We start from the raw sequence: 21,988 nt of genomic DNA, 5'->3' as shown, positions 1-21,988 counted from the left end.
GTTGTCACATTGATTGGTAACTAATTGGGATGGTGGAAATCCAATAAACCTTGTTCAAAGGGGAATAAATAATTATGATTTTAATAATTAGAAGGGGAATTGGGAACGAGCATTGCCACAAAAGTGTGAAGATAGAGAAATGAATTTTGTTTGGCTCAGGACAATAATCCTAATCTGAGAATCAAGAAATCAATAATTCAGGGAAGTTTGATTTTTTTTTTACTCTATAAACCTATTCTTGGGATTCTAAAGATTAAAATGTGGAAAAACAGTTCAACACTCTTGAACTAGTCAGCAGGCCATTGTAATTCCATCTTATTCTGTCTGATGTGGATAAAATCATCTTCCTCAATATAAAGTCAGATACCCCAGAATGGTTAACTCCAGATGATGATATATTGGACAACCTATTGGAGGGCCCTGTTAAATGTCTTGTATCTTTCAAAATGTGGAAGACTATCAGTCTTCATGATTACAAATAAGATCTAGTCGAAATTCCCTGGTGCATTAATCTGAAAAATGGCCTGTTAATGACTTCCTCATAATGTGATGACATTTGCTGTCATACATTATTTAGTAGGGGGTCAGGAGATGGTGCTTTGGAGTGCAATACCAAAAAAGGCTGAAGTGGAAGGGGTAAACAAAATCTGAGAAGCTGAGACCATGCTCAATGCTATGCAATGAGCAGATTTGAGTCTTTCAGTTAAATATGCACCTGAGACATTATCCATGGCATTCTCCAAAACCCATCTGATGGAGTATAAGTAAATTAATTACATATATTTCCTGAAAAATCAGTTGCTTCAAGGATGAACATAAATCTGAAGCCAGAATGGGACAACTCACCATAGCCAACTCATTGTGGCCAACTGGCTCTGGCCAACTCACCATGGAACAAGTCACCATGGGACAATTTAACAATTTAATATAATCATTTAAAATAAATAAAAAAAATATTTTAATTTTTGTCATTCCCATTTCATTTTGTCTTTCCTTTTGTATCCTTTTTTAAATGATTCTATTCCACCATTTCTTAGACATTAGTGTAACCAGTGCTTTTTTCTTAAAAAAAAAAAAATGTTCCGGAAATCACACACGTAATACAACCTGCCTTGCCTACCCTACAAGGTTCCATCCAAAAAAAGGTGCCGGAACTCCGTTCTGAGTGTTCTATGAGAAAAAAAGCCCTGAGTGTAACTCCTGTCCCTCAGTGAGTTGGCTGTGGTGAGTTGTCCTGCAGGAATTATCTGAAGTTCTAATTCCAAAGGTGTAGATTGCAAAGTATGGACTTTTCTGTGTTGGCACTTCAAACCTCTTACCTGATTTCCTTCCAAATTCATGGGAAAAGAAATATGTCATTATTCACACATCTTGACTTTACCTTTGAAATATATGGGAGGAACAGGCAATCCAGTACAATAACATCTATTCATCTAGGTGTCTGTCTCTTCTGATTGGAGAGAATGCAATATCATGAGATCTCAACAGAAACCAATGTGCTGGGTGTGATTTACTTTTTTATTATTTGGAAGTGGGGAAAGATCCACTTCCAAGTAATATTTTCCCCATTGTTCCCTGGGTACATTTTTTTGAGGTTTCCTTAGAAGGTGGGTGGATTGGGATAAATAATATTTCTGTCGCCCCTTATATCAGTAAGAAATCAGGTGATTTCAGGGACTTGAAAATAGAAAGAAGAAATAATAGAGAATTACCAAAGGGGCCCTATCTTTTATTCAGAGTCTGGATTATGATATTTCACCTCTGGCTTAATTATACAAGGACTTAACTAAAATACTGTACTTAGAATAATATTATAAAGACAGGATGGCACAGCACTGAATTCTTCACATCAGATCAATAGGACATTTATATACCTCATGGCATTTAAAAATGAAACAGGCTTTCCCTAGGAATGTATTCCCTTAGTCTGTTAAACCAACTGTGGGAAATCTAATGAAAGTAGATTAACTATCTATTGACTAGCAAAGAGAGAAAAAATGTTAGTGTACTAAAGAGCATATTGATTCAGTGACGTGATTTGTGCTCAAATCCAAATTGTCAGACCCAGCGTGATACTTACCTTCCAAAGTCCAGAATGTTCCAGTTAACCCTGTGTTCCAGCCGAGTCCGGTAGCTTCGTGAGCTACATCGCCAACAGCAGCGGCCGAACGGGTCACGTGAACATCCTATGTTGCCAACACATAACCGGACGGAGGCTACATAGAAATGGAATATGGAGAAGCCGACTGCTGTTAAAACTGTTATGGCTTATGTTGCTGGAACTGTGACTCTGTGAATGATGGGAACTGGGACGCTGGGTCTGACAACACTTGGATACCGGGAGGGGGTATTAAAGGAAGAGGTTGAGTGGGACATTAGGGATGAGAATGGCGTGAACGGAACGCATGGACTCAATGCAAGGTTTGAACATAAGTACTAGCTGGATCGGGGCGTGGACTCAATGCAAGGTTTGAACATAAGGACTAGCTGGATCGGGGCGTGGACTCAATGTAAGGTTTGAACATAAGTACTAGCTGGATCGGGGCGTAGGTAGGGTGGAGGACTATCACAAGGCAGGTATGGGGAGGGGGACAGGTGGATTCCAGATGACCAATTAACCGTCAATTGGGGTGTGTACTCTGGGTGTGGTGGAGGAATGTATTTAGGGCAATGAATGGAGCTTCGTTCCAGTGCTAACTTAGTTTCAACATAGTGAATAAAGCTTGTTGAATACTGCAACGTTCCTGTTTCCTGGCTTTCGCGAAGCACGGTTAGGACGTTCTGTTAGTAAGTTAGCACTCACCCCAAAGCCATCTAGCTTACAGCATAATGGCGGAGGGGACACAGGGAGTGGAGCCGTTGGAGGAGGAGCAGTTAGAAGCTGCTGAGCAGATGGAGGTGCCTGTAGCCGGTGATACAGAGGCTCCTCAGATGGTGGTTCGACCAAAGGAGAAGCTGCAGGTTCCTGAGGCTACAGAGCATGCAGTGAAACCGCGAACAACCACAGCTTCAGACGGAGAGTGGTGGCTGAGTCCTGCATTGCGGCATCCGGAGGAGCGCGGAGACAGGGGATTGGCGCCGAGTTTGAGCGGATGGAGGGAACGGCGGGTCACTGGAGACGACAAAGATGAGTGGAGCTATTCCACGGCTCCGGGCAATACACCTTGGACGTTCTTAGAGACCAGTTTGGGGAGCGGGGTTATTCAGTTCCCGCTAGTATCCTTCCCCAGTCTAGGGCTGCCCCAGGGGCGTGTATAACATCCGAGTCATCCCATTTCCAGTTAGTGAGTCCGAGGCTCAAATTACAGCCAAGTAGCCGCTTTACCTTGCAGAATACCATGGGGAGGCAGGGCACAGCTGAGTATTCCCAATACCGGCAGGAGGCACGAGGGGCCGGAGTTCCGCCGGTGGATTCAGGTAGGCAAGGGGCGGGCCCAGTAGGCTCAGGTGACCGACCCATGTTACTTCCAGAAAATATCCCATATGGAGGCCAGATACCAGCTCCTTGGCCACAAGCCATGATGTGGAATCCACCTCCCATTACGCTTACTTTTGACGGCAATCCAGATCGTTTGGCTGTATTCTTAAGCCATGTGCTCAGCCACTTGGATCGTTTTACTACCCTATATCCGTCTAATTGGGCGATGGTGGTTGCAGTGACAGCCAGCCTACAAGGGGAAGCTGCTGCTTGGGCTGCTGACCTGTATAGAGACCATGCCAGGGAGCTGTCAGATATAGGACTATTCTTAGACGCCCTGAAAACGAGATTTGAGGATCCCACCCGACTACAACGGGCGGAAGCACAGTTAGTAGGTCTGCGACAGGGGGCCAGGCCAGTACAAGATTATATACGGGACTTCCAAAAAGTGGCAGGAAGGCTTAGATCGTGGCCAGATCGTTTACTGGTCCATCATTTCCACACGGGACTAGATATTGACCTACGCAGGGCATGTGTGGTTAGAGGGATCGTAGGACGCCTTTCCGAATGTTCAAGGCGGCGGTGGAGTTAGATGTTTGGCTAAGGGAATTGCCTGGAGCACGTGAAGTACGGTTGCAGCCTCGTAAGGGCAAGGATCAATCCAAGGACAGTACCAATCAGATGCCAAGTAGTAATGCACGTCCTAAACCGGTGTTCCGGTTGCAACCGGCCAGGTCACCGTGCGGCGGAGTGCACATTCCCCGAATCAACTAACATACCAACAGGCGTGGGCAGACCCGGTACGACACCAAAGAAGATGACGGAGAAATCACGAGTCGCCCATCAAGTAGGACAAACCGCTCCAGGTGATATTTCTCCGGCATTGGAAGAATATGAAGAAGAAGGCCCGGTGGAGGATCCGATGGTGAGTGATCCCATAGTTCCGTTCACCATCCCCATAACATTAACGAGTCCGGTTACTGGGGAGTCAGGGTCATTTCAGGCATTGCTTGATACCGGGTGCACTAGGTGTCTGATTAGTAAGGAGGTGGTCCGGCAGATGAGTATTAGGGTGACCCGGTTAAAGTCTCCGATTCGTTTCGAACAAGTAGATGGCTCCCTCTTGGGGGGAGCTCCGACCAACTGGGTGACGGAGCCTGTGAGGATGGAGATAGGTATTCACTGGGAGGTAATACGGTTTATAGTAGTGCCTTCTATGTCCGAATCCATCATCCTTGGTCTAGCGTGGTTGGATAAATGGACCCCGAACATGTGGTGGGCAGATTTAAGGCTTGCAGTAGGTCCCCAGCCACCCCATCTGGCTGTGCATAGTGAGGATAGGGCGGTTGAAGACTCGAAATCTGGGCTGGCTGGGAGTGATCCTGGATATCCGGCGGTGTATAGTGATCTGGCAGCAGTTTTTAGCGAGCAAGAATGTAATAGTTTACCACCCCATCGGTCAACGGATTGCGCAATAGAAATTGTTCCTGGTGCGAGGTTGCCGAAACCCAGGATGTATCCGATGACATCTTCGGAGCAACAGGAAATGAGGAAATACATAGATGAAAATTTGGCCAGAGGCTTTATAGAACCAGCATGTTCCCGGATAGCAGCCCCGGTATTATTCCAAGGGAAAAAGGATGGAGGATTAAGGTTATGTGTGGATTTTAGGGGTCTTAACGCTGTATGTATAGAACAGACATATCCCCTGCCATTGATGAAAGACCTCCTTGCCCATCTAGTTGCTGGGAAAATCTTCACGAAATTAGACCTTCGTGAAGCGTACTATAGGGTGAGGATTAAGAAAGGGGACGAGTGGAAGACAGCGTTTAATTGCCCTCTGAGCAGCTATCAATTTAAAGTGATGCCTTTCGGGTTGCAAGGGGCCCCAGCTGTATTCATGCAGCTTATTAACGAAGTTTTGCACGAACATCTGTACCGGGGTATGCTGGTATATCTGGACGATATACTCATCTATTCCCAAACATTGGAGGAGCATGTGAAGTTGGTGCGCACTGTGCTGAAAAAATTGTTAGACGCCCGGCTATATTGTAAGCTATCAAGGTGCGAATTTCACAAGGAGCGCATTGAATACCTAGGATTCCGAGTTTCAGCAGCCGGTATAGAGATGGATCCCAGTAAAGTACGAACTGTATTAGAGTGGCAAGCCCCAAAGACCCGCCGTCAATTACAACGGTTCTTGGGGTTTGCTAATTTCTATCGGCAATTTATTCCCTCTTTTGCTGATGTGGCACTCCCATTGACCCAGCTATTGCGTACCAAGCATATTGCAGGGAAACCCCGTCCAGGACAATCCTTGAACTGGACTGTTGCTTGTCAAAGAGCATTCGAGTCCTTAAAGATATTATTCGCTCAAGAACCTGTATTAGTACATCCTGATCCGGGGCGGCCGTTTGTTGTACAGGCCGATGCGAGCGACGTGGCAGTCGGTGCGGTATTATTGCAGCGTAATGACCAAGGTATTCTACAACCTTGCGCTTATACCTCCAAGAAGTTCACTGATACAGAAAGACGCTGGGCGGTATGGGAAAAGGAAGCATTTGCTGTGAAATGGGCCCTGTCCACATGGCGCCATTTGTTGGAGGGCGCACAGCATCCCTTTGAAGTGTGGACAGACCACAAGAATTTAACGGTCCTCCAGACACCGTGGAGATTAGCTCCCAAACATGTTCGTTGGGCACAATATTTCCAACGATTTAGGTTTCATTTTAAAGTTGTTCCAGGAGGGAAGAATTTTTAGCGGACGCACTCTCATGCACTCTCACGACAGCAAAAAGGAAGAGGTGATCCAAGCTATCATGCCTTCTGACAGTGTTGAAGTCATACGAGCAGATGCCTGTGAAAAAACGACAGCATTCGAGGATGAAGTAAAGTCTGCTTTGTTAAATGACTCTTGGTCACTAGCTAATCCTGGATTGTTGACCTACCGAGATGGTTTAGCCTGGCACAGTGATAGACTATACATTCCACAGCGGTTATGGGACCGAGTGTACCACCGGTGCCATGACTCCAAATTAGCAGGCCATTTTGGGTTTTTGAAAACATTACATTTGGCGAGACGGCAGTTCTGGTGGCCGAGTTTGCGGAAGGACATTGAAAGCTATGTGAAAGGGTGTCATATTTGTGCACAGGCGAAGGCAATTCCTAAAAAAACAATGGGATTACTCCAGTCAGTGTCTAATCCAACTCGGCCATGGCAGGACATTGGGATGGACTTTATAGTAGATTTACCAAATGTAAAAGGATATACAGTTATATGGACGGTGGTCGATTTATTTTCAAAGCAGGCCCATTTCATACCGTGTAAGGGACTACCATCGGCGAGGAAATTGGCTAAAATGTTCATACACCAAGTGTTCCGACTGCATGGGGCGCCTCGCCGGATTATTTCGGACCGAGGTGTCCAATTTACAGCTCATTTTTGGCGGCAATTTCTGAGGTTTATTGGTACCACACAAGGGCTGAGTTCTGCATATCACCCTTGTACTAATGGGGCGGCAGAGCGGGCCAATGCTTCTATAGAGAGATATCTCCGATGTTACGTGTCTTACCAACAGTCCAATTGAGTAGATTTGGTACCATTTGCGGAGATTGCGTATAACAATGCGGTACATAAAAGTACTGGCCTAACCCCATTCCAAGTGGTATATGGACATGATATTACTCCACTACCGGAAAGTAGAAACCGGGAAACCCAGGTCGGTCAACCAAATGAGTGATTGTCGCGAGTAGGTAAGGTTTGGAGTACAGTACGACACGCTCTGCAGCGGGCAGCTCAGACATCAAAGTATCAGGCAGATAAAGGTCGCAGAATGCCATTTCAATTACAGGTAGGCGACCTGGTATATTTGTCAACCAAGTATATTAAGTTGCAGGTGCCATGCAGAAAATTAGCACCAAAATACATTGGACCATTTCGTATACTCCAGATCCTCAATCCTGTGACGGTGAAGCTCCACTTACCGAAACTACTTGGTAAGATATACCCGGTTTTTCATGTAAGTTTGTTGAAACCCATGGGAGGACCGTCCCATGAGACACCCCCAGGACCTGTTACGCCAGGACGATATGAAATACAGGACATAATTGATTTGCGAGTAAGGGGGGGGTAGACTCTATTATCTGATATTGTGGAAGGGATACCCTCTGTCCGAAGCCTCTTGGGTAGAAAAACACGATATATCTGCCCCTGATCTAATCCGTCGGTATCACAGAGCACTACCACACAAACCAGGGGGTGACTAGAAAGGTTATTGTATGTGAACATTGGCATGATTAATCAATTTCCCATTTCTCACCTTCAGGGGGCCCTGTGGTGAGGGGGGCCGAATATCAGACCCAGCGAGATACTTACCTTCCAAAGTCCAGAATGTTCCAGTTAACCCTGTGTTCCAGCCGAGTCCGGTAGCTTCGTGAGCTACATTGCCAACAGCGGCGGCCGAACGGGTCACGTGAACATCCTATGTTGCCAACACATAACCGGACGGAGGCTACATAGAAATGGAATATGGAGAAGCCGACTGCTGTTAAAACTGTTATGGCTTATGTTGCTGGAACTGTGACTCTGTGAATGATGGGAACTGGGACGCTGGGTCTGACAACATTTGGATACCGGGAGGGGGTATTATAGGAAGAGGTTGAGTGGGACATTAGGGATGAGAATGGCATGAACGGAATGCATGGACTCAATGCAAGGTTTGAACATAAGTACTAGCTGGATCGGGGCGTGGACTCAATGCAAGGTTTGAACATAAGGACTAGCTGGATCGGGGCGTGGACTCAATGTAAGGTTTGAACATAAGGACTAGCTGGATCGGGGCATAGGTAGGGTCGAGGACTATCACAAGGCAGGTATGGGGAGGGGGACAGGTGGATTGCAGATGACCAATTAACCGTCAATTGGGGTGTGTACTCTGGGTGTGGTGGAGGAATGTATTTAGGGCAATGAATGGAGCTTCGTTCCAGTGCTAACTTAGTTTCAACATAGTGAATAAAGCTTGTTGAATACTGCAACGTTCCTATTTCCTGGCTTTCGCGAAGCACGGTTAGGACGTTCTGTTACAAATGACTTCCAACAATTCTAACACATTCTGAAACAAGGATCACAGTATTACTTATCTTTCTAATTCAAATGTAGTTGACTCTCTCCCCCAGTGGTGGGATTCAAATATGGGGAAAACCGGTTCTTTGTGTGGATGCCGCTTCCGGAGATCTATTCTGAGCATGGGCAACAAAAAATTAGCTACCGGTTCTGCTGAAATAATGCGAACTGGCTGAATCCCACCACTGCCCTCGCCCCCAAAATCCAATGTTCCTGAATCTTTGAAATTTTGAGGTTTCTACATGACTTTTCTTTTCAAATGATTCAGAGTTTTTGATGGAAGACAGTGTAAAATTATAATTTGTCCCAAATTATTTGTATAGAGGAAAAAAAAATTATCTATTCTTAATATATATAATGTTATCTGTCTCTCTGTTTCTCCTTATCTATCTATCTATCTATCTATCTATCTATCTATCTATCTATCTATCTACCCATCTATCTATTTATTATCTTACATTATCCAGCCAGAAGAGACCAATCAAATATATATTTGAAATTAACTATTTTTTAAAATCAGAACATCTTCCCCCAAAATAAAATATAACACCAACATATATAGCAACAAAAACACACATCATCATTAGCCATAGTCTTTAATTTAATCTAAAACAATGTCAGAACATCTCTGGTAACATCTCTTGCCTGGTTTCAGAAATTTTATTAATGTATTTGATGATATTTATGATTTACATGAATTCAGATTGTGGCAATTGAAGGATATTGTTATTTCAAATAATTTCAGTTGTTTTAGCAACATTACTACTCAATTATTATAATACAAAATTCACATGGGATGAAGAAAAATAAGCTACAACACATAAAACATGACTTCAAAGTATGTGATTTTATACTGAATGTAAACTGTACAAAAATAAAGACCAACATCAGGAGACTTAATGATTTTTTATCATCAGATTTTCTTTTGTGTTCATGGCAGGTCTCAAAATAATAATATAGCATTTGGGGATAAAGATGCAGACTAGTAAACCGAGACTGGAGGCCAGGATGGAGAATATTTGAACAGCTACCATGTATTTCCCTTTGGAGCTCAAGTAGGTGGGTACAAAGGAGATCCATACGCTACAAAAAACCAACATGCTGAAGGTGATCAGTTTGGCTTCATTGAAACTCCCTGGCAGTTTTCGAGCCAGAAATGCCACCAAGAAGCAAATGGCAGCCAGAAAACCCATGTAGCCAAGGGCAGTGTAGAACATGGCAACCGAGCCTTCATTGCACTGCAACAAGATGTGTCCTGGTTGGGAATGAAAGTCAGAATCTGGGAATGGGGGGAAAATTCCCAGCCATATCATACAGATGCCTACTTGAATACCAGAGCAGGATAAGACAATAGAGTTGGCCAGACTCTTCCCCAGCCATTTCCTCATGCTGCTGCCTGGCTTTGTGGCCAGAAAGGCCACCACCACCATTACCGTCTTGGCCAGCACAGAAGATACAGCCACTGAGAAAACAATACTGAAAATGGTTTGTCGAAGCAAACAAGTCATTTTTATGGGGCGACCAATGAATAGAAGAGGGGTCAAGAAAGAAAGCAGGAGTGAAACCAGGAGGATGTAGGTGAGTTGACAGTTGTTGGCTTTGACTATGGGAGTTTCTCGGTATTTAATGAAGGTTCCCAGAATAAAGGCAGTGATCAGGGACAAAGCAATGGCAAAGAAAGCCAGAATGAATCCCAACAATTCTTCATAAGATAAAAAGCTTATACTTTTTGGGACACACTGATCTCGTTTCTTATTGGAATAATGGTCATCTGGACACTTATCACAGTGGGATGCATCTGAAAAAAAATTGTTAGCATGTATCTGTTTCTGCAACTGTAGGAGCATGAAAACCACAACAAAAATCAATTACTTCATTTTCAAGGAATAATATAATATTTCTGCCCAGTGATATCCATATGACACAACATTTATTAAAATAGTCGACATTCTTTTTTTAAAGGCTAAAGATAAATGTGATTATCAGCTTCTCCTCTTGCCGGAGATCAAACAAGAAAATTACAACTCAATAGAAATCAACAATCTTTGAAACGTTTGTGGATGCCTTCAAGAAATTTAATGTTTTTCTTGCTTCTTTATCAAATACCCTAAAAAAGCAAGAGATTAATATTGATTGTATACTGTTTTTTTCTTTCTTTTTTTTTCTTTTTGGAGCCACCTACTATACCTTCTTGCACAGAGAATGTTCCTTTCATACACAGAGAACAGTCATAGCAGCAAACTGGTGCCCCCTCTCTCACAAGCTTGGCATAACCTGGGGAGCAACTTTCTGTACATCTTGAATAAGGCACCGTCTAAACATAAAAAGAAAGATTAGTCAGGGCAATATATGAATTAGAAGAGTTTACTGAAATCAACTGGTTTCCAGAAGCTCAGAAGCACACTGAGCAAAATCAGTCAAGGACTGGTGGCATGGGCTTTTATTAGTCTGCTTGAAAGCGGCAAAAGAAAGATGATTGTCTTTCTCTATCAATCTCTATTGCAGATCCCAAAACAGACTCATTGCCTTATTCTTCTTTCCAAAGGAAAGTAGTTCCATTGCAAAAGTTTTTTCTCCTTAGGGCATTTATGAGAATGCTATAATTTATTTTTTTTACCAACTTTGCTTTCTCAGGAAACCTCCAAAATTTAGCTTTCTCTTCAGTCATTATTTTTCTCTTTTACAATTGATCATTGTATAATTTTATTTAAATGACTTTTTTAGCTGCCCTCATTTCCCTCACCACATTCTTAATGACATCTTTCTCTTATGCAATTCAGTGGGCTAAGTTCTTCATATTCTGGATTTTTCCCAAAGGTACTTTTTCAAAAGGCAACTGGTCTTTGTTTTCCCTTGAAGACATTTCGCCTTTCATCTCAGAAGCTTCGTCACTTCTGACTGAATGGTGGAGGATAAAAGGATTTATATTCCTTGCAATCATCTGGTCATTAGCAGTCTTTCTGAGAGTTGTTAAGGCTACTTGGAGGGTCACCTGAATAGTGCAAATGGATGTGGAACCTTGGAACTGCTGAATCTATATCCTGTTTACAATATAGTCCTTCAGCAGTTCCAAATCCTTCCATGCTCCACAATTCAGTCAGAACTGAAGAAGTTTTTTGTATGAGAAAGTAAAATGTCTTCAAGGAAAAGCAAGTTCCAGGTGCCTTTTTAAAAAGCACCTTTGGCACAACAATGACCTGGATGACTGAGAATCTCCAGGTTCCAATGTGTGATAGATTACTTAAAAACCTCTAAAATAAAATATTATCTAATAAATTAATGAGGCTTATTTGGAAGTCATCACAATTGACTTCAATAAGTATTATTTCTGAGCAGAAAGGTTTGCACATATGGAGGTAAACAGAAGAGTAAAGACCAAGCAGCATCAGCTACTTTGTTAAATGATGTTGGCCATTGAATGGCACTCTGATTGATGGAAATCTTGACTTCCGAGGAGGCTTCTCTTTCTACACTCCCAATTTTCACCCCTGCATCAGACTTTTCCCAAAATGATGTCCAGTGCATGATATCAAAATCACCAAGAGGAACTCCATTTTCATCAAAATAAATCCCATCTCTGGAAATATTGTGATGTTGGAAGTTTCTCAGGAACCTATGAAGCTGCAGAAGCAGAGAAAAAAACATTACAATTTGAGCCTTTATTCAATGTTTTTCTTGCTATTATTCTGTTACTCTGAATAATTCAACCTCGTCAGAACACCTCTACAGTCTGAAAGAGATTCATTCAGCATTTCATGGGAAGCTTCTCTCATCATTCTCCAGGGCTCCACAGCTCTTTTTCAGACATTTATCTCACTTTCTTGAAAATGTGGGATAGACAACACCACAACCAAATGGTTTATAACTGGCTGACAAATCATACTCAATGTGTAGTCGTCTAAAGAACTACATCCATATGGAGGGAATAAGCTGTGGGATACTCCAAGGTTCCATTTTAGGCCCAACACTCTTCAATATCTTCATAAAAAATCTAGACGAGGGAATTGCAGATGATACTCAACTGGGAGGAATACCCATCTCCCCAGAAGACAAGCCCAAGATCCAAAATGATCTTGACAGACTTGAAAACGGAGAGCTATCTATCAACATAGATAAAAGTAAGGTTTTGCACTTAGGCAAGAAAAACTAACTGTATAGATATAGACTAGGTGAAACTTGGCTTAATGTCAGTAACTGTGAGAGGGATCTTGGAGTCCTAGTAGACAATTACTCAAATATCAGGCAACAGTGTGTGGCAGCAGTCAAAAAAGCCAATGCAATTCTAAGCTGCATTAATGGAGGGATAGAATCAAGATCATATGAAATTCTAGTATTGCTTTACAAAGCCTTAGAAAGAACATAGTTGGAATACTGCATCCAGTTTTGGTGATCATAATTTAAAAAAAAATGTTGAAACTCTGGAAACACTGCAGAGAAGAGCAGCAAAAATGATTAGAGGGCTGGAGGCTAAAACGTATAAAGAACAGTTGCAGGAATTTGGTATGTCTAGTCTAAGGAAAATAGGAACTAGGGGAAACATGATAGGAGTCTTCCACTATTTGAGGGGATCCTACAAAGATGATGGGGTCAAACTATTTTCCAAAGCACCAATAGGCAAGACAAGAAACAATGGTGGAAATTAACCAAGGATAGATGCAACCTAGAACTCAGGAGAAATTTTCTAATGGTGAGAGCAATCAACCAATGAAATAGCTTGCCTTCAGAAGTAGTGGGTGCTGTATCACTGGAGCATCAAAAAGAGACTGCACAACCATTTTTCTGAAAGGTTATAGACTCTCCTGCTCGAGTAAGGGGTTGGACTAGAAAATCTCTGAGATCCCTTCCAACTCTTTTATTCTATGTTTTATGTTCTCCATTTTGTTGTTTCACCATCACAGCCTGACCTGCACTAAGACCATTTGAGATATGGGAAAACTTGTAATGGGAAAAGATGGAGAATACAATTTATCAAGATGAAGTTAGCAGAGCTTAACTCCGGGCTAGGAATGCAATACAAATTGCATAGTGATGTTATCTCTTTCAAAGACTAGCTATGGAAGCCTATACATTAGTTCAGGAGATGTGTGGATGAACTTTTTTGGCCCTCAGAAGATGCTTTGAAAAGACATTGATTTATATCTTGTTGTTATGTTAGAAATCTTTAGTTAGCAAAGTCCAAATTCAATCCAGAACACACAATCAAGCCGAACTCCTTAGCTTGGAAACTAGATCACTTTGTGATCCCCAAAAAGTGTTGAGGATTGCTGAAATATTCTGATGCTTATTTAATTTTGAAAATCACATTCTCAGCATAGAGCTATTTCTGTCACAAAAGCATCCTATACCAGTACAGTTTGTTTAACTTTGGAAGATTTTTCTCCATCATCTAGTTCTCAAACTCACTCTCAAATACTACAAACTGGGCAATTGTTCTTTGGAATATTCCACCCCTCTCTACATCTAATTTAATATTGAACAATTGGAAGGGGGAAATCAGTAGAACCTCAAAGAAGAAGACTTACCTGCCATGGCTGCACAATCTGGGATGATTCATAATATCCAACTTGCATTCTCCTCTTACTCCATGGGGAGGAAGAGGCAGCACTGAGGACCCATGCCACATTTTGAATTACTTTGGAAATACCGGAGGGATCCTGAGAGAGGATTCTTGCAATCACATCATGGGGTGGGAATTCCCAGTTCTCTTTTTCTTTGCATTTTTTCCAAACCTTCTTAGATAACAAAGGACTTGAAATGGAACATTGGAATGCTTCCTTTCCATACACTGTGACCATAGATGTATAAGATTTAAAGTCATAATACTGAGCCCTTCCCTTTGTCTGCATGAGGAAGGAAAACAAAGCATATTTATTTTGGAGATCAACCAACAGGTCAAAAAGAACTACACTTAAAGCTGTCAAAGTTGTTGCAATCCACACTCTTCCCACAATGAATTTCTTACTCTTATCAAGCTCTTGTATTATTGTTGTTAGTATCCCCGAGGCCTTAAAATCCAGTTGGCATACTATAATTTTTATTTGACTCTTGATAAGAGAAAGGAACATTTCCCGTTTTTCTTGCATGAGGGTGTCTCTAGCACTTGTCTTCATATTTGCTTCTGGGATGGTTCCTGAGAGGACAATGCAAATCCCATTTTTTAGAGCAAGAGCTTCCAAGCTTCTTTTGAATTTTTCTCCTCTGTCATTGTCCAGAGAAAGGAGGCCGATCCACGTCCATTGGAAATGCAGGAGCAGCTTGACAATTGCAGAGTAGGGAGGTTTTTGGTTTGGGGTCATCCGATATGAAAAAGGAAAATGTTTATTTTGCTCAGCAGTCTGGTTGATGACATTATAGTTGATCTAAGATAAAACAGAAGGTATTGGTATTTGGGTCAGTTTTAATGATAAAAGTCACATGGTGAATCTAAGGGCCTTTCTCTATTGCTGAGAGAAGTTTCAAACAATAACTGCATGAATTTTACTGGCTCCCTTGATGTTCCTTCTGTTGTCTTGTATGCTCCCTTTGAAACTAGGGAGCTCTGAATTATCTGTGGGTGGTGTTCTGATGGAGCACATCTCTCTGTCAACCCTTACCCATGCAGTTTTGCCTGAGTGATGGAGTAAATGCAATGCGGCACTTTTGCTGTCAACAACTTACGCTCACATGATCCCTACATACTCTTTTCTTTACCCGCATTGTAACTCTGTGGGGCACCCATCCACTCATGGAATATCTTTTTAAACTGACAAACATGTTAAATTCTCATAGAATATTACTGCTTATTTCATTGCTTCATATGTTGGAGTTGAAATATTGTTTGTTATATCCCCCCTAGCAATTGTTTAATATTGCTATATTATTTCATTGTCTTCATTCATATAATTGTTTTCAAATATTTCTATGTGAACTCTTTAATTGGTTGAATTTCTTTCAGACATATGGAATGCAGAAGTCTGTTTAATAATCTAACTTTAAAAAAAAAACCAAGACAACTGGCATTGTGCCAAGTTCCAGTTCAAAATAGGAAAGAATATTATGACATACTTTCTTTTGTCTTGTACACTGGAGAAAGTATGTAAAAGCTGCTTTCTGGAGGTGCCCTCAAACTATCTTGACCCATTCGTTTTTCTTTCATATCTTTCTTTCCCAATTTTTACTTCAGTTTCAAGATTATAATAATGAGGAATTCCTCACTGAAAGTTATTAAGAGTTGGAACATCCTGTGTCCTGGAGCTCCATCGCTGAATATTTTTGAGGAAATATTGGACAGCAATTTATTTGTAGTGGTCTGACCATTCTTGGCCCGTGCAGGGAATTGAACTTTTCTATTCTATGATTCTGTATACAAAACCAGCTCTTTTGTATTGGTCACTTTTCAGCTCTTCTAATATTTATTCTCTGACTCTGATATATTTGTATATCTGAAGAATTTACAACATGGAATTAATTTCATTTGGCTTTATACCTGTGGGATTTTGTAAATGCTCAAGACATTAGAAACATGATCAAAGAGTTCAGAATCCACCTCTTCAAGGACTGCCAGCAGGTTCTTTTGTCTTCCACATCTGTAGTTTGGGATGTTCTCCTGCCCTGTGGACACCACGTCCATCATGGCCTCATATGTCATTCTTGCACTGAAAAAGTTCTGATAGATGTTGTAGCCCAGGATGATGTTGGGTAAGAGCCTTGAATTCTGGTTGATTTCATGAACAGCCAACAAGAAGGGCAGAAGGTGGTAGAAGGTGTTCTCACTGCAACATAAGAAATTTCCAAAGGTCATCATCTTCAATTTGGATTTTCATAAAAGCATGTCATATTTACTGTAGCTTTATAGCTATATAGTGCAATGCCAAAAAGATAATCAGACACTCATTATTTAATTAAATTATTCAATTTAGTTGATCTTTGCAGGTGATAGATATCTTTGAAAATTCTATTAGAAGAACAGTCCCATTGACACCACTAGGAGCTTCTTGCCAAAAGAAATATCAGGGAGATATAGTAAGCTTCTTATGTCAGGATCAAAAGAATCCTACCAAAATTACGAGAACTGATTCTGCCTACAATTATCTCCAAATTATGACTTGGGGTGAAAAATGAGGAAAATGATTCTTATACTTTAGTAACCAGGTAAGAAAAACAAACACAATAGTTAGAAACCTTTGTACTTTCTTTTATTGTTTCAATCTGTTTAGAATAACCTTTTGCAAAATCAAAGCATTTATTTTGTTTACTTAACTATTTCCTGAGATAATATATCAGTTCACAACAATCCCTAAAATATAATTAAAATAGTGCCCTTACCCCCAGGCACCAGACTAGATATGCTTACAGCTCACAACCCCCATCCTAGCACAATGCTTAAGGGAAGATCTGTGTCTTCCCAGTCCTCCAGAATGCTAATGAGAGATGCTACCAAGTATACATGTATATGTTGTGGTCATATTATAGGATTTCTCCCTGTTATATCCCCCTGGAGATGACTAATAGCTGGATTCAAGTGCTAGATTAGCCAGTGGTATTTCCTATCTGAAGATGGATATCTCTTCATAAGCCTTCTTTAGATCTAGAGATTTGCTGCAGAATATTCATGACTTTAGAATTATTTCCCTATATTCTACAGTTAACTACAATTAATGTGATCCTCTGTGACTAAACATTAACATATAAAGTCTCTCCCCTCCTTGAATTTGGTTTTTAAGAGGTATTCAATTAATTTATTGGGAGTTACTGCTTAACTATTAATAAATAAATAAAATAAATATGAATAAATTGCTGACTCTCCACAGTACCAAGGTAATCATTTTGAAAGTAGGCAGAACCCCATCCAGGTCAGAGTCATTTGGGACGGTGTTGGCAATGCCCAGTGTTGCCCAGTGTTGAGGTTGACACTAGTGGAGGAACTCAGGTTTTGCAAAATCATCATGTTCCCTAGTAACCTTTCCTCCAAAGCAAATTGGGAGAAGCAATAATGACTTGCCTTTGTCAAGGTGAGGAATAGGGGAAAGGAAATCATTGCTAGAAAAGACCAGAATCCTGGATCTGCTGACAGTTACCTTTTCAGTTGGTGGGTTGGAGGTTTGGAGAATGAAAATTGGTACAGTAGAGATAAGGTTCCAGACAATATTCCAGTAATTAAATAATCTCCTGGCTTGTAATAATGGAAACATTCCTTTTCTTCTATTATCACCTTAAGTGGACATTTCATCAGCATATAGGCACAGGGAATTTGAGACAGAAGCTGAAGAAGAAAAAGTTGTTTATGCAGCAATAGCAACATTTGATACATACTGCAGAAGATCCTTCCTATAGTTCTTTATTCAGCACAGAGTTAAATCTCAAATTTCACAGAAGACTACGGTAAAGAAGTTCTAGTTTGGCCCCAGATTTGGAAGAGTTATCTGCAATTGCAGACTGTTACAGTATTTGCTTGATTTTACTCCAACCTCTGCTCTCATCATAGAAGGAGGCTGTTATAAATCAGATTTTCAGGTGCTGTATATCCCATTTGTTGTCACATTGATTGGTAACTAATTGGGATGGTGGAAATCCAATAAACCTTGTTCAAAGGGGAATAAATAATTATGATTTTAATAATTAGAAGGGGAATTGGGAACGAGCATTGCCACAAAAGTGTGAAGATAGAGAAATGAATTTTGTTTGGCTCAGGACAATAATCCTAATCTGAGAATCAAGAAATCAATAATTCAGGGAAGTTTGATTTTTTTTTTACTCTATAAACCTATTCTTGGGATTCTAAAGATTAAAATGTGGAAAAACAGTTCAACACTCTTGAACTAGTCAGCAGGCCATTGTAATTCCATCTTATTCTGTCTGATGTGGATAAAATCATCTTCCTCAATATAAAGTCAGATACCCCAGAATGGTTAACTCCAGATGATGATATATTGGACAACCTATTGGAGGGCCCTGTTAAATGTCTTGTATCTTTCAAAATGTGGAAGACTATCAGTCTTCATGATTACAGATAAGATCTAGTCGAAATTCCCTGGTGCATTAATCTGAAAAATGGCCTGTTAATGACTTCCTCATAATGTGATGACATTTGCTGTCATACATTATTTAGTAGGGGGTCAGGAGATGGTGCTTTGGAGTGCAATACCAAAAAAGGCTGAAGTTGAAGGGGTAAACAAAATCTGAGAAGCTGAGACCATGCTCAATGCTATGCAATGAGCAGATTTGAGTCTTTCAGTTAAATATGCACCTGAGACATTATCCATGGCATTCTCCAAAACCCATCTGATGGAGTATAAGTAAATTAATTACATATATTTCCTGAAAAATCAGTTGCTTCAAGGATGAACATAAATCTGAAGCCAGAATGGGACAACTCACCATAGCCAACTCATTGTGGCCAACTGGCTCTGGCCACCTCACCATGGAACAAGTCAACATGGGACAATTTAACAATTTAATATAATCATTTAAAATAATTAAAAAAAATATTTTAATTTTTGACATTCCCATTTCATTTTGTCTTTCCTTTTGTATCCTTTTTTAAATGATTCTATTCCACCATTTCTTAGACATTAGTGTAACCAGTGCTTTTTTCCTAAAAAAAAAACGTGCCGGAAATCACACACGTAATACAACCTGCCTTGCCTACCCTAAAAGGTTCCATCCCAAAAAGGTGCCGGACCTCCGTTCTGAGTGTTCTATGAGAAAAAAAGCCCTGAGTGTAACTCTTGTCCCTCAGTGAGTTGGCTGTCATGAGTTGTCCTGCAGCGAATTATCACAGATCCATCTGAAGTTCTAATTCCAAAGGTGTAGATTGCAAAGTATGGACTTTTCTGTGTTGGCACTTCAAACCTCTTACCTGATTTCCTTCCAAATTCATGGGAAGAGAAATATGTCATTATTCACACACCTTGACTTTACCTTTGAAATATATGGGAGGAACAGGCAATCCAGTACAACAGTGTTTCCCAAACTTGACAATTTTAAGGCATGAGGACTTCAACTCCCAGAATTCCACAGCCAGCAACGTTGGCTGTGGAATTCTGGGAGTTCATGCCTTAAAATTGTCAAGTTTGGGAAACACTGCAGTACAATAACATCTATTCATCTAGGTGTCTGTCTCTTCTGATTGGAGAGGATGCAATATCATGAGATCTCAACAGAAACCAATGTGCTGGGTTTGATTTACTTTTTTATTATTTGGAAGTGGGGAAAGATCCACTTCCAAGTAATATTTTCCCCATTGTTCCCTGGGTACATTTTTTTGAGGTTTCCTTAGAAGGTGGGTGGATTGGGATAAATAATATTTCTGTCGCCCCTTATATCAGTAAGAAATCAGGTGATTTCAGGGACTTGAAGATAGAAAGAAGAAGTAATAGAGAATTACCAAAGGGGCCCTATCTTTTATTCAGAGTCTGGATTATGATATTTCACCTCTGGCTTAATTATACAAGGACTTAACTAAAATACTGTACTTAGAATAATATTATAAAGACAGGATGGCACAGCACTGAATTCTTCACATCAGATCAATAGGACATTTATATACCTCATGGCATTTAAAAATGAAACAGGCTTTCCCTAGGAATGTATTCCCTTGGTCTGTCAAACCAACTGTGGGAAATCTAATGAAAGTAGATTAACTATCTATTGACTAGCAAAGAGAGAAAAAATGTTAGTGTACTGAAGAGCATATTGATTCAGTGACGTGATTTGTGCTCAAATCCAAATGACTTAAAACAGTTCTCACACATTCTGAAACAAGGATCACAGTATTTCTATCTTTCTAATTCAAATGTAGTTGACTCTCTCCCCCAGTGGTGGGATTCAAATATGGGGAAAACTGGTTCTTTGTGTGGATGCCGCTTCCGAAGATCTATTCCGAGCCTGGGCAACAAAAAATTAGCTACCGGTTCTGCCGAAATGATGCAAACTGGCTGAATCCCACTACTGCCCTCCCCCCAAAAATCCAATGTTCCTGAATCTTTGAAATTTTGAAGTCTGTGGACAATTCTGGGAGTTGACCTTTAAAATCAAAAACTTTGAATTGCATTTAGAAGCTAGTAAGGACCAAAGCTAATAGGAAATCAGTGCAGAATCCCTTTGACACACCAACAGCTGAGTAATTGCATTCTAGTCCAATTGAAACTATTGAACGGTCTTTGAAGAAACCCATGTACAACACATTGAAGTAATCCAGGCAAGGGTGAAAAGGGCTTGGGTTACTCTGGCAAGTTCCTCTTACTCAAGATAGCATTGTAAAGATGTACTGTACTAGACAGATCTGGGAAAAGGGAGAAGGAAAGAGAAGAACATGACCAGCATCAAGGTGGCTAGACTCAAGTAGTGTCAAAGTGTGTGTCACTGAGATACATGAAGGTCCATGTTATGGACAGATCAACCTGAAAATGATCCAGTTATGATGTCAGTAGATGTTGATGCCACATGACAGTTGATAATCAATCCAGATGAACTTATTCTCTATAGAGGCCAAAAGAGTGCAGTATTCAAGAAAAAAATCATTCAAAACAATATTGATGTTAGGATATATCATTACCTAGAGATAAGCATTCTGGAATATCTGACCTTCATTGAAGAAGATGGTTTCATTCACACAAGACACAATAAGAACAAATTAAAATTTCTCCACTGGCTAGTGAGAGAAGAAGTAGACTTAGGCAGAGATTATGCTAGTCTGAAACTGCAGGTTTCTCTTCCATAACTGGGACAAACTGGAAAATCTTCACTGCAGAGGAGCTATTTTGAGACCGCTGAACTTCAACTTTTTGCCAGAGAAAGAACTTTAGGAAGCATCTCCATCAATATCTTCAAATGCTATTGCTGAAAACGCATTTCTTTCTGTTTCTGTTTCTGTCCCAATCTCGCTGTGCCACGATGCAGATGAAATGTCCATTGAAGGTGACAATAGAAGAATTTAAGAAGTTTAATCACTACAAGCCAGGAGATTACCTGATTACTGCAATAACATCTAAAATATTTTCTCGTCGTTCCCCATATATTTTCTCTAAGCCTCCAACCCACTACTTTGACCATGGATGGAAAATTGAAATGAAAAAAAGCAAAAATAGGATATGGATTAAATAAGTGGAAATTGAGATATGCTTTGGCTAGAAAAAATATTTTAAACTGATATTATTAGAAAAGTATAACAAATGTTGATATACAATTGTATGCTTACTAACAATAATAAGAACTGTGTTTGCTTGATGTGGAAAAATGGTTATTGCCAGAAGAAGAGAGGATGTACTGGCAGGTGTAATAGTAGACTTAGCTGGAAGAAGCTTATATGTACCACAGAATTACTAATGGACTCAGTCATCATGTTGTCTATATCTATATCTATGTCTATATCTATATCTATATCTACATCTATATCTATAGATATAGATATATAGACAACGTGATGACTGAGTCCATTAGTAATTTCATATATATGAAAATCATGAGAA

General features: G+C 40.5%; 1 protein-coding gene across 1 annotated transcript; it reads right to left on the bottom strand.

Annotated features, from left to right (window-relative positions):
- Nucleotides 1–9,436: 9,436 nt before the first annotated feature.
- LOC120313420 (vomeronasal type-2 receptor 26-like) lies at nt 9,437–16,320 on the bottom strand. Its single transcript, XM_039355332.1, has 5 exons — nt 16,006–16,320; nt 14,063–14,899; nt 11,934–12,161; nt 10,723–10,854; nt 9,437–10,375 (listed from the first exon to the last, which is right to left on the bottom strand). The coding sequence occupies exons 1-5, from the start codon at nt 16,318–16,320 to the stop codon at nt 9,437–9,439; spliced, it is 2,451 nt and encodes an 816-aa protein (XP_039211266.1).
- Between the last annotated feature and the right edge of the window lie 5,668 nt (nt 16,321–21,988).

Source organism: Crotalus tigris, unplaced genomic scaffold (assembly GCF_016545835.1).
Source record: "Crotalus tigris isolate CLP2741 ecotype Arizona unplaced genomic scaffold, ASM1654583v1 scf7180000018682.9941245338:1185362, whole genome shotgun sequence".
NCBI lineage: Eukaryota > Metazoa > Chordata > Lepidosauria > Squamata > Viperidae > Crotalus > Crotalus tigris.
Note: the sequence above shows the minus strand (reverse complement) of the source record. Positions and strands in the feature narration are given on the sequence as shown.